Raw genomic sequence first — 12,507 nt, forward strand, 5'->3', positions numbered from 1 at the left:
ATAGCCACGGTCTTTATTCCCAGAGTAGGGGAGTCCAAAACTAGTGGGCACAGGTTTGAGGTGAGAGGGTAAAGATTGAATAGGAACCTGAGGAGCAACTTTTTTCACACAGAGGATGGTGCTTGTATGGAAGGGGCTGCCAGAGGAGATGGTGGAGGAACTTGGACAATTATAGCATTTAAAAGGCAATGGAATGGGTACATGAATATGAAGCATTTAGAGGGATATGGGCCAAACACTGGCAAATGGCACTAGATCAGTTTAGGTTATCCAGTCAACATGGATGAGTTGGACCAAAGAACCTGTTTCCGTGCTGTATAATTCAGTGACTCTATTTGCAATCATTTATACTGTGGTTTGTAGGCTAAATTTTCTGGAGGATGCTGAATTTTTGACTGTCAGTGCACCTTAAGCAGCTGTTGTTCTCAATGCTTTTAACCTTGTTGCTTTGGGTGTACTAGGACCATTATCTGTTATTGACATTTCCTGAAGTGACTCAATGTTCAGACAATATAGTGGGATTCTCCGCTAAGGTACTGTCCTCCTCAGGTACCCCAGTTACTGTTCTGTCCTCGGGTGTACCCAGGTCTCTATGTGGTATAGTTATTTCTGGATCTTCAATTAATGTTGTTTCTTCGGGTTGCCAAGAGGTGATTTGCTTGTCTTCCACGTGCAACATGGCCTCTCATCTGTACAGTTTAGGAGTCAGTCCAGTCTGTGCCACAATCATGGCTGGTATCCACTTGTCACTAGTGGTATAATTAGAGTCACAGAGATCTACAGCTTGGGAACAGACCCTTTGGTCCAACATGTCCAGGCCGACCAGATATTCTAAATAAATCTAGTCCCATTTTCCAGCATTTGGCTCCGATTCCTATAAACCTTTCCTATTAATATCCATCCTGATACCTTATAAATATTGTAATTGTACCAGTCTCCACCACCACCTCTGGCAGCTCATTCCATACCACACTCTTCATGAAAAAACCTCTATAAGGTCACACCTCAGCCTCCAATGCTCCAGGGAAAATAGCCCCAGTCTATTCAGCCTGACTGTATAGCTCCCTCTAACCCTGGCAACATCCTTGTAAATCTTTTCTGAATCCTTTCAAGTTTCACAACATATTTCCTATAGCAGGGAGACCAGAATTGAATGCAGTATTCCAAAAGTGGGCCTAACCATTGTTCTGTACTGCGCAGCATGACCTCCCAACTTCTGTATTCATTGCAGTGACCAATAAAGGCAAGCATATGAAACGCCTTCCTCACTATCCTATGTACCTGTTACTCGACTTTTAAGGAACTATGAACCTGCATCCAATATCTCTATGTTCAGCAATGCCCAGGACCTTACCATCAAGTGTATTCCTTGCCACTATTGACCTTTTCAAAATGTTCTCTTATTGAAAAACCTGGTCATCAGGTGTGAGGCACTGTCATTGCTGTTATACGTGGCACAGGTCTGGCCTATTCCCAGAACCTGTGCCGCTGCAGTCACCCGGACCATCTTCCAGTTTATATGGAGGTCAAAGATGGACCGGGTCCGAAGGGACTTGCTGTACAAAGTTCTGGGCAACGGGGGAAAAAAATACACCCAATGCCACCCTCACCCTGATGGCCACCTTTGTGTGTGGCTGCGTCAAGCTGTGCGTGGATCCCCGGTCCGCAAACACCAAGTGTCACTACGTACTGAGGTTCTACCTGTCCCCGGTGTTGCGAAGGATGGGCCTGGCCTCGCTGCCGCGGAACGCTCCGAGTAGTTGGACCATTCCGTATCACCTGTCCTTCGTGGAGAGGTTTATGAAGAAAAACACCTTTGACCTCAAGTCCATCAGGAAGTGGTCAGCACATAGTGTCCTTGAGACCCTTTGGGAAAAGGAGAGGGCGGATCCTATCGAGCGGTTCCCTGAGTAGACTGTCAAAGCCATTTGGCAGAATGCCTCATCGCCAGAACTTTCCAACAAGCACCAAGACATAGCTTGGCTGGTGGTGAGAAGGGCTCTGCCTTTGAGATCCTTTATGCACGCCCAGACTCTCAGCCACATCGCACGCTGCCCTTGAAGCGGCTGCGGGGGGGGGGGGAACGAGACTGTCACACCCCTCCTTCTGGAATGTGCCTACGCAGAAGAAGTCTGGAGAGGAATGCATTGATGTTTGTCGAGGTTCGTCCTGAGCAGCGCCGTGACGCGGGACTCCGTGTTCTACGGCCTGTTCCCTGGGACGCACACCGAGACGAACATCAACTGTGCCTGGAGGATCATCAACTTGGTGAAGGACGCTCTCTTGGCGGTCCGAAACCTGTTGATCTTCCAGCTGAAGGAGTTGACCCCGACTGAGTGTTGCAGACTGGACCATTCCAAGGTCCAGGACTACGTGTTGAGGGACGCGCTGAAGATTGGGGCAGCTGCCGCCAAGGCGCGCGCGGTAGGGAAAGACCACCGTGTAACATCTGCCTGCCTAATGAAGAACAGGGGGCCCGCGCAGTCATTTGGGCTCTGCTGACGCCTCAGCTAAAAATGTAATCAAACAGACCTGTAAATAGGAATGATTACTCTGTTTTCCTGTAAATGTAAATGGAATGTTTACATATGTAGGGCATGTCCAACTGTACAGACCATTAAAGTATTTTATGAATAAAGTATATTTTTGAAATAAAAAAAATTTAAAAATTCAAATAACTGCAGAGGCGAATCAATCTATCTTCCTTCATCACTGGTACAATACGTGTGACCCAGTCGCTCTCATTTACAAGTTTAAGGACTCCCATCTTGACCAGCCTCTCTCATTCTGCCTCAGTCTTTGGTTTGATTACACAAGGCAGTGATCTAGCCTTACCACATTTTGCTTGATTCTGATCCTTGATCTTCAATTTGACTAAGATCTTTTCTGTGCTTCCCAGATCCCAATTAAAAATAATGGCGTGTTTTTTTTAGAATTTCTAATCAGCCTCTGAATCTGACAAGTGATCTACTACAGCCAAGTGAATTTGACTTTCTTCAACCATACTCTTCCCAATAAAGCTGGAAGATTTTCTTTGACAATGTGTATCTTCACACTGACCATTCACATTAATATAGCACCTTAAAGGCATAATTCTATCTGTGTACATTCATAGTACAATGTTTGAGGGTTGCAGCGCAATGAGACTCAGCTGCTTCCCAGATGCATTCAGGTATCAATGAAACTGCTGTTCCAATGTCCACTTCCATTCCTACAGGTTTACCATTCATTAAGGGAGTGACCCAGAATCAGTTGTTATCAGCAATGGCCAATACATTTAATAACGTTCAAACTGAGAGTCTGGGCTTTTCTAATGACACTTTTATACTCTTGTTTCTGTAACTTTTCTACGTCGTTCACGTTCCTTCCTCATGTACAGCTATTAATGTGTCTTTTTCTTGCCACAGTTTCTGCAGCTTATTTATATCAGTAATTTGCTGCTGTGTGACCTGTTTTTTTCTCCACACTGATCACAGTTTCGAGTGGGCAATGGTGCTTATCTCTCAGCTACCATTCTGTGAACTCTTTCAGTTGTCATTTTGTGAGCTCTCATCCTTGATATTAGCTGCTGTGCTTCCTTGGTTGTTAGTTCAATGCAGACTGCTATTTCCAGTGCTTTAAGTGTCAGTTCCTTTCTGTCAGTAATCTCTTCTGGATTTCTTCATGTCTTAAACCACACAGCAGTCTGTCTCTAAGCATCATTTAATTGTCTTGAATTTGTAGGATTTTGCTAACTTGTTTAAAAATTCTACAAACTGTGTGATAGATTCACCATTATGCTAGTTGCATTTGTGGAATCTGAATCTTTCAGCAATCAGCGGTGGTTTTGGTGCAAAATGGTTCTGTTAGATTCCTGCTATTTCACTGGGGTGAGGACAGGTAGATGGTGCTTTTGTTTGCAACTGTGAGCTACCTTGACCTCACCTACAAGAGAGATGTAAATGTGTAACATCCCTGAACAGGTTAGTCTGTCAATGCATGTGATCTCATAGTTAAAGTTTTCACAGTATCAGGAAGCTGATAATTGGATGTGAAGAGTACAGAATGTTAAGTGTGTGAGACTGAGGTGAAGCTGTAATTGCAAGATATGTGTTTTGGTTGATAAACAGATTGTTGCTAGGTGAGTAAAGTATTAGAATTGAGCAATATCTGAAGCTCATCATTCCATTGTGAGGCTATGGCATGTAATGAAACCTTCACTGACCTTGAGCACTTGTGAGGTCATTAAACTTTTTCCTATGCCTCATCTACATCCTCATGCATGCACTGTTTGACAGTATCAATAACAATGCTGTTTATTTGCACTGATTTCTCCTATATGCCTGAGTCGTCAAATCCTTTGGTGTTAGGTTAAAGGCCCTTGAGTACACTCTGCGTGGCTTCCCCCTTGAAAAGGGGCTTTTGACCTAGCAAGCCAGCTTTAAGTAGTGCTAAGCTTGTGTGAATTTGAATCCCTTGCTGTGGTGTCCTGCCAGTCAACAATGCATTTACACTGAGTTCCATGGTACAATCAATCATTTAAATGTGCAGGCAGCATAACGAAAGGTGAAAAGGAGGACTGCAGATGCTGGAGATCAGAGTCGAGAGTGTGGTGCTGGATAAAGGGCTTTTGCCCAAAATGTCGATTCTCCTCCTCCTTGGATGCCACCTGACCTCCTCTGCTTTTCCAGCACCACACTCTCAAGCATAAAGAAAGAAACAATATTTGGAAAATTCTGCATTGTGATCCCTACATCCAGCTTTGAGGGCTATCAAATTTTGTGCTCTTAACTCTACTTCACTTGGAGTATAATTTTTTTTAAATATTGCACAACTTTTGCCACAAAATCTCAGAAGCTGTTTTGTGCAGCATAGAATGAAAACAAAGGATCATAGCTGAACTTAAAAGGCAAACACTGCAGATACTGGAAAACTGAAATATTCATAGCAAATGCTAGAAACATTCTGACCATGCAGTTTCTATGGAAAGCCATAGATACACTTAGTGTTCATTCAGATTGGTGATCTTTTGACAGAGTTCTAATGAAAGCTAATGAATCTGAAATATGACCTCTACTATCCTCTCTCCAGAGATGCTATTTGAACAGCTAAGCATACCTTTGTCCTCAGCTGATATATACACAAGCAATTCTATTACTCAATTATCAAAATGGAGGTATAGGCTGCTTTTTCCATCCTTATTCCACTGATGCTTTGTATTACTGAAAAGGAGTTGCTAAAATTGAGCACAGTCAGTTAACTCTCACAGACTAAGTTTGATCATGCAATTGCTCTTATTATTTGCAACCTTAACTATAGCTGATCATAGGAAGAAGTCAGCCAATTTACATGCACCATTGTGTCCACAGGATGTATGGTGCTGGATGTATCAATGCAATAATGAGTTGTGTAGCAGAATATCATCTTTCAGAAATACATAGCCACTAACTAATAAATCACTTAATACATTACTGCATTTTGTCCTGATCATAAATAAGCTGCATTCTGAACTTGCTTGTAAAAGAGCAGTGCTGCAGTTTTAACATTGCTCATCTATACGAAGTGACAAAAGGGATAAAATATGACTTATAATTAGGGCATATTGTTATACTTTAACAAGCTGAAATCAGTATATTGGCAATCCTATTGTATTGTATTGCAAACTTTCCAATTAAAACAATCCACTAAATTTACCTGTAACAAATTCTGAACATTAAATTGCTAATGAAAAAAGGGTAATAATTATTAACTGGTTAAAAAAGTCAATTTTTCAAAAATAATGGTCAATTTATATAAATTGTGAAATAACTTCTCATTTCATACTTAGACAAAACAGCAAAGAAAAGTGTTTTTGCAATAAAGTTCAATTTGTTATTAAATACAATAAAAGTCCTTAACATATGTTTTTTAAACTTTCCCCTCAGGTCTATGACATCGTGTAAATAGAAAGCAATACTGCATTTTCAAACTAAATTCAAACACTTCTCTTATCCATACGTCGAGTTTTGTCAAAACAAGTTTTTTTTAAAACAAGTTCTAGTTCCCGAAATAGAAGCTGTAATTCCCCGCAATTCTTCCGGCAGTTCTATTACTCTCGGCTATGAAATCAGCTCCAACCTTTGCTTCAGTTCCCGTCTGCTTACTCATTGTCACTATTTCCAGGCACAGCTGAAGTTGAGTCATAGTTCGGCGTTCTGAGGAAAATAATTACAGACAGTCGAAACTCCAGTCTAGCCCGCCCTCCGCAACAACAATAAAAAACTTTTAATTTTCCAGCGCCACGTTTTCGGACGGCTACGAAGAATATCTCCTGAGCAATCCCTGAGAGGCAAATGCAACTCTTAAATCCAATGTTTGCGATTAAATGAGGATCACCGTTCAGGCAGATTGATGATTGGGACCCACTGATCCATGTAACGACTCTCTTTGCAGAAACCGCTGACTTTGCTCAACGCTGCATCTTTCCATGGTGCAACTTGACTCTGAATTTAAGACAAATAAAAATCATCCTTATGGAACAAAAAGATATATTAAAAAGTGCATCATCTGATTCTCATCGTCCGTCCCACACCCCACCCCACCCCCTCGTCCCCCCAGTGATTCTTGCAAACTCAAAAGTATAATCTGTGTCGGCTAATCACTAACAGGGGAGCTAAGTTACACCACCTATTGGTGCAAAAAGACATCACTTCATTCCGAATATCATCTACATCGAATCGCAACTATCAGTTGGGTATCTGTATATAGTTTCGTCTGCTTTTAGGGGTCGCACTTGTTAATTTGCAATAACCTAAGCTGATTTCAATCACAGTGTGTAACTCGTTTCATACGGTCTACAAATAGCTTAATTTAAACCTTAACAACTGTCAAATTTCTGTCATTGTTTAGAAGTGATGGCAGTTTTACGCCTCGGTTATTGGATTTATTCCTAATGTGACTAGTGTAATACTTACTGTGATCAATATGCAATGGAGGTCTTTGGGTTCGCCTGCCCCATCCATCCCGCCCAAGATCTCTGCCAGACGGTGCATGTTGTTCACCCTCATTATGTTAATATCGTTTTCGCAGCAAAAAGCTTGGATCAACGTAAAATGAATTTGCAAAGCCACGTCCAGATCATTCCCTTCATCCGTGGCAAGCAAGCATAAAACAACGTTGTCAGGATCCCTGTTAAAAAAAAACATAAATAAAATCCGACCGGTTTCAAACTATGAATCTTTTTAGGGAAAAAAAAATGTAGAAACTTTAGTTATTTAGTGTACTTACGCATTTAGGAGTTTTGCTGCCTCATACACTCCAACTGTGATGCAGCCTTGCGCCAGCGCGGAGCTCAAAACTTCTTCCAAAGCTTTTCTCACCACATCCATCCTACCATCCGAATCAGAAGTAAAAACAATCTTAACTCCCTCAGCAGCAAAAACAGACTCCAGCTCCGGAAACTAACGATCGCGTCAAGCAAATGCAAATTTGAGTGTTTCATCTCACAAAAAAGATTCTATTAATGAGGAGAAAATTAAACTTCTTTTAACCGACGCACGACGCAAAATAGGAATCAGCACCGCACACTTAATCAAACATTGTTTCACGTTTTTTTTAAAAAAAAGGATTTGTTTAAAGTGCAATCGATGCGTTTTGTAGCATTGTTTATTACCTCTCTGCTTTCTGATCGCCTGTGAGTTCTTCAAAAGTCATTTTGTTTGTGGGTTTGAGCGAGTTTCTCAGATTGCTGGAGATTTCCCTTCTTTGAACCTTGCCACTCGCTTCGTTCCAGCTCAATGCAGCGCCTGCTGTCAGGCTCCGGCACTGAGAGGGCTCGCGGGGCTGAGGGCGGGGTTACAGCCAGGGGGCAGGATGTTTCAAGGGGAAGCCAACCAACCTTATGCTCGCTCATTTGCATGGCCGCTCCGCCATTGGTCATCGACTCTTATGCTAATAAGGACTTTGCGTTCACCCCGAGCCGCTGGGGACAAAGGGTCAGCCCCGGGAGAGGAGGGGAGGTGGGAGCGGATGGTGAAACGCCTGTGTTTCGCAGCTCCCCGGGTCGGTCTACACGTCAATCAATGCTCATTCCCCATTTCATTGTCCATGTTTGGAAATTGTAGGATTGTCCGGTGGAATTATACACAGAAGCAAATTGCTTAATGCTCTGTTTATCGCCACATGATTTGTTTTTAAAAAATGTGTCCACTATGTGGAGATACAGTGAACAAACCACTACTGCAACACCTATCACCAAGGCCAAGGGTAACAATGTTAAGGGATGCCATCACCTCCACATTCAATCCCAAATCACGTCATCTGGAGTTGCGCGTAATAGTCATTCCTTAATCATTGCTGGTTCAATATGTTGGAATTTCCTATACTTTAAATGTACACAGTTGACTGTAAAACACTTGGGACATTCTCAGGTTGCGAAAGGCACCATATAAACGCAAGCTTCACTTGTCGTGCCCTGATTGGAACACCCAACAATATTATCATCAAATAGACTGAACACCAGGGTCAGTAACGTGGAAATTAAATGTGTCCCTGCCTATATCATTCCTATCTCAAGAGCACGTTTTACAAATACATGTAACTGTTGATAAGATTTTAAGCGTATATATTTCAAATATGCATAATCATCTCAACGCCAGTATAGGTCCAAAATACAAATATTACAGATACAAATAATGCATATTTAATGATTAAAAGACATTAAAATATCATTATGAATTGTATTCCAAGTAAATTAATAAGTACAAGCCTAGTCAGTTCATGTTATAGAAGAACATGCATTCATATTTGATCTTTTTTGATCATCTCAAGATGTGCCAAAGTATTTTGCAGCGCAGCCTAGGTGTAATGTCGGGTATTGCAGAAGACAATCTGCTCTTATGAATGTCTCATAAATTGTAGTGAGATTAATGAACAACTAATCTGTTTTAGCACAAAAGCAGAAATTGCTGGAAAAGCTCAGCAGGTCTGGCAGCATCTATAGAGAGAAATCAGGGTTAACGATTCAGGTCGAGTGGCCCTTCCTCAGAACTCAAGACTCATTTGTTTTAGCAATGTTAATTGGGACATGATGTGGAGGAGCTGGTGTTGGACTGGGGTGGACAAAGTCAGAAGTCACACGACACCAGGTTATAGTCCAACAGGTTAATTAAAATCACGAGCTTTCAGGGTGCTGCTTCTTCATCAGGTTCATTCGTGAATCTGTGTCCATCACTCTAACATCAATGCAATCCAAGTTCTAAACAATTGTTGTGCAAAGAAGTTTTCTGACATGTGCCTCTGGATTTTAGCCAATCATCTTAAGTCTGTGCCCTTTGATTATTGACCTACCAGCCAACTGAATCAGTTTCCAGGTCTCTGTCTGCTGGCATATCAATTTAATTGTGCTATTTAACATGTGTCTTCTCATTCTTCCTACCGTAATGTATCATCTCACTCTTTTCTGTGTTGAATTGTATCTGTCAAATGTCTGAGGAGAAAGTGAGGTCTGCAGATGCTGGAGATCAAAGTTGAAACTTTATTGCTGGAACAGCACAGCAGGTCAGGCAGCATCCAGGGAACAGGAGATTCGACGTTTCGGGCACAGGCCATTCCTGAAGAAGGGCCTGTGCCCGAAACGTCGAATCTCCTGTTCCCTGGATGCTGCCTGACTTGCTGTGCTGTTCCAGCAATAAAGTTTCAACTCTGTCAAATGTCTACCCATTTAATCAGCCTATGTCATATTGAATTCTATTACTAGCTTTCTCAACATTAATCACTTTTCTAAATTTTGTGATATTTGCAAGTCTCAAAGTTATATCCTGTAACTTTATATCTAAGTCATTAATAAACATTAACAAAGTAGTGATCTTAATATGGAACCTTTGGAAAAGCATAGTATCCATCGGTCCAATCTAAAATACAGCTATTTAGTTTAGGTGGATTGACCATGATATTCAAGGATGTGCAGGCTAGGTGGGTTAGCCATGGGAAGTGCAGGGTTCCGTGGATAAGGTAGGTGGGTGGGTTTGGATGGGATGCAGTTCAGAGGGTCAGTATAGATTTGATGGGCCAAATGGCCTGCTTCCACACTGTAGAGATTCAATGAATTAGTGAAGTACCTTATATTTCTCTTCCTCGATAATATCAATCTGCTCAGCCCTGACACAACTTTGAGGCTGGTGGGATTGAATCTAGGGCTTCTGGCCCAGAGATAGGGACACCACCACTGTGCCACAAGAGCTCTTTTATTTTAGGTCTTCTCTTTTAAAGAAAACCTTAATCAGGTTAGACAGCCCTGTTGGGGCCTATTTTGTACCTATACTGATAGTTCCCCCTCCCTTTTAATCCACTAGCTTCAATTTTGTTAGCTGGCCTAATATCTAATATTTCACCAAATCCCTCTTGAAAGTTGATACGCATAACAACAATTGCACTGCTCTCAACAACCTTCTCAGTTATTGAATCAAAAAGCTTAATCAGGTTAATCAAACACAAACTGACCCTTAACAATTTCATAATGATTCTTTTTGATTTCCCCCTGTTTGTCCAAGTGGCTGGTAAATATCTTCTGGATTATTGTTTCTCAAAATTTATTTGCCACTGACTTTATAATTTTCAGGGTTACCTTCCTTCCTTTATATAAACACGATTTTAACAGTTTCAATCCTCTTGTCTTTTGACTCAACCTGTACCTAAGGAGGCCGATGGCCAGAGACTCTGCAATTTCTACCCTACTGATTTCATCCAGATTAGGTGACTTATCTTCTTTAAATAATTCCAGCCTTCCTACTTTCTTCCTTTTAGTTAGTTTAACTCTTCTGGTACCTCAACAACTTCTTCAATTACCATAACTTTAGTTAACTCCTTTTCTGAGCTGAACATTATTGCCAAGTGCTATGTAATCTATTAATCATGCTTTCTGCTTCCACAATAGATCACGACTTTGGTCTCTAATCAATTCCACAACTCCTTTTTCACGTTAATATGCCAAGGACCCTTGGTTTCCTTATAATATTAGCTTATAATCTGGTCATTTACCGAATCCTTGCTTCTATTAATTCCTTTTTCACTTCTATTAGCTTCTTATATTTGCTTGGTTTTGCTATGTATTACAACCGTGAGATATAGGAGCTGAAGTAGGCCATTCAACCTATTGAGCTGAAAATGTGTTGCTGGAAAAACGCAGCAGGTCAGGCAGAATTCCTGAAGAAGGGCTCATGCCTGAAATGTCAATTCTCCTGCTCCTTGGATGCTGCCCGACCTGCTGTGCTTTTCCAGCAACACATTTTCAGCTCTGATCTCCAGCATCTGCAGTCCTTACTTTCTCCATTCAGCCTATTGAGAATGTTTTGCTGGAAAAGCACAGCAGGTCAGGCAGCATCCGAGGAGCAGGAGAATCAACATTTCGGGCAAAAGTCTGATGAAGGGCCCTTGCCTGAAATGTCTATTCTCCTGTCGCTCAGATGCTGCCTGACCCACTGTGCTTTGCCAGGACTGCGCTCTCGACTCTGATTTTCAGCTTCTGCAATCTACACTTTCTCCCATTCAGCCTATTGAGTCTGCTCCCCCATTCAATGAGATCATGGCTGATCTGATAACCCTCAACTCTCCATTCCTGCTTTTGCCCCATAACCCTTGATTCCCTTACTGATTAAAAATCTGTCTATCTCAGTCTTGAATATATTGAATAACCCACCTCTCCTGCCTTCTGCAGTAAATAATTCAACTGATTCAGTATCCTTTGAGAAGAAATTCTTCCTCATCTTTGTTTTATATGTGTGACCACTTATTCTGAGATAATGTCCTTTGGTACTAAACTCACCAACAAGGGCAACAACCTTTCCCCATCGACCTTGTCAAGTCCCCTGGGAATACTGCAAGTTTCAATAAGGTTGCTTCTCAATCTCTAAATTCCAATGATATGCCCAACCTTCTCAACCTCTCATTATAAGACAGTCCTTCCATACCTGGTATCAGCCTAGTATACTTTCTCAGGACTGCTTTCATCAAATTTTCTATTATCAATTTGCTATCTACCATATATTCTTCTTATTGTTTCACCCTATTCTATAAATGCTTTGTCATCAAGCTTTGATTGCTCTCCTTATGTACATCAAATGAACCTGATCAGCTCTTCTTTAATGGCTGCCCATTGCTCTTTCATTCCTCATGAAGGGCTCTTGCCCAAAATGTCAATTTTCCTGCTCCTCGGATGCTCCCTGACCTGCTGTGCGTTTTCAGTGCCCGACTCTCGACACTGATCTTCAGCATCTGCAGTCCTCACTTTCTCCATTGCTGTATTATGTCCTGTCTGCCAATCATTTTTCTGACCTAGATCCCTGTTCAGTTTCCTGAAATTCATCCTCCTCCAGTTAACTTTTTTATTTTAGATGATGTATTGCCAGACCACTCAATTTGCAGTCTTAGCAAGGATATCTAAAGGAACACATGGTAAGGAGACTTGAATTTTAGAGGTACTGTTATGAATACTCCAGGGCAATAGGGATAGCAACAAATGCTGGCCTAGACAACGATGGCCATATCCCACGA

The 12,507-nt window shown here is 41.6% G+C and overlaps 1 protein-coding gene across 1 annotated transcript; it reads right to left on the reverse strand.

The window, feature by feature from the left end:
- Positions 1 to 5,256: 5,256 nt before the first annotated feature.
- Positions 5,257 to 7,783, reverse strand: LOC122554776 (growth arrest and DNA damage-inducible protein GADD45 alpha-like). Its single transcript, XM_043700151.2, has 4 exons — positions 7,631 to 7,783; positions 7,246 to 7,347; positions 6,933 to 7,146; positions 5,257 to 6,461 (listed from the first exon to the last, which is right to left on the reverse strand). The coding sequence occupies exons 1-4, from the start codon at positions 7,669 to 7,671 to the stop codon at positions 6,351 to 6,353; spliced, it is 468 nt and encodes a 155-aa protein (XP_043556086.1). The 5' UTR covers positions 7,672 to 7,783; the 3' UTR covers positions 5,257 to 6,350.
- Between the last annotated feature and the right edge of the window lie 4,724 nt (positions 7,784 to 12,507).

Source organism: Chiloscyllium plagiosum, unplaced genomic scaffold (genome assembly GCF_037043375.1).
Source record: "Chiloscyllium plagiosum isolate Xiang-an unplaced genomic scaffold, Cpla_swu_hap1 HiC_scaffold_9, whole genome shotgun sequence".
In the NCBI taxonomy this organism is placed as follows: domain Eukaryota; kingdom Metazoa; phylum Chordata; class Chondrichthyes; order Orectolobiformes; family Hemiscylliidae; genus Chiloscyllium; species Chiloscyllium plagiosum.

Excerpts from the sequence above, each read along its gene's own strand:
- LOC122554776 (XM_043700151.2), bottom strand. The coding sequence starts at position 7,671 with ATGACTTTTGAAGAACTCACAGGCGATCAGAAAGCAGAGAG. Across the intron at positions 7,348-7,630 it reads GGCGATCAGAAAGCAGAGAG|GATGGATGTGGTGAGAAAAG; the intron begins GTAATAAACAAT and ends TTCGGATGGTAG. Across the intron at positions 6,462-6,932 it reads TCCATTGCATATTGATCACA|AGTCAAGTTGCACCATGGAA; the intron begins GTAAGTATTACA and ends TCTTAAATTCAG.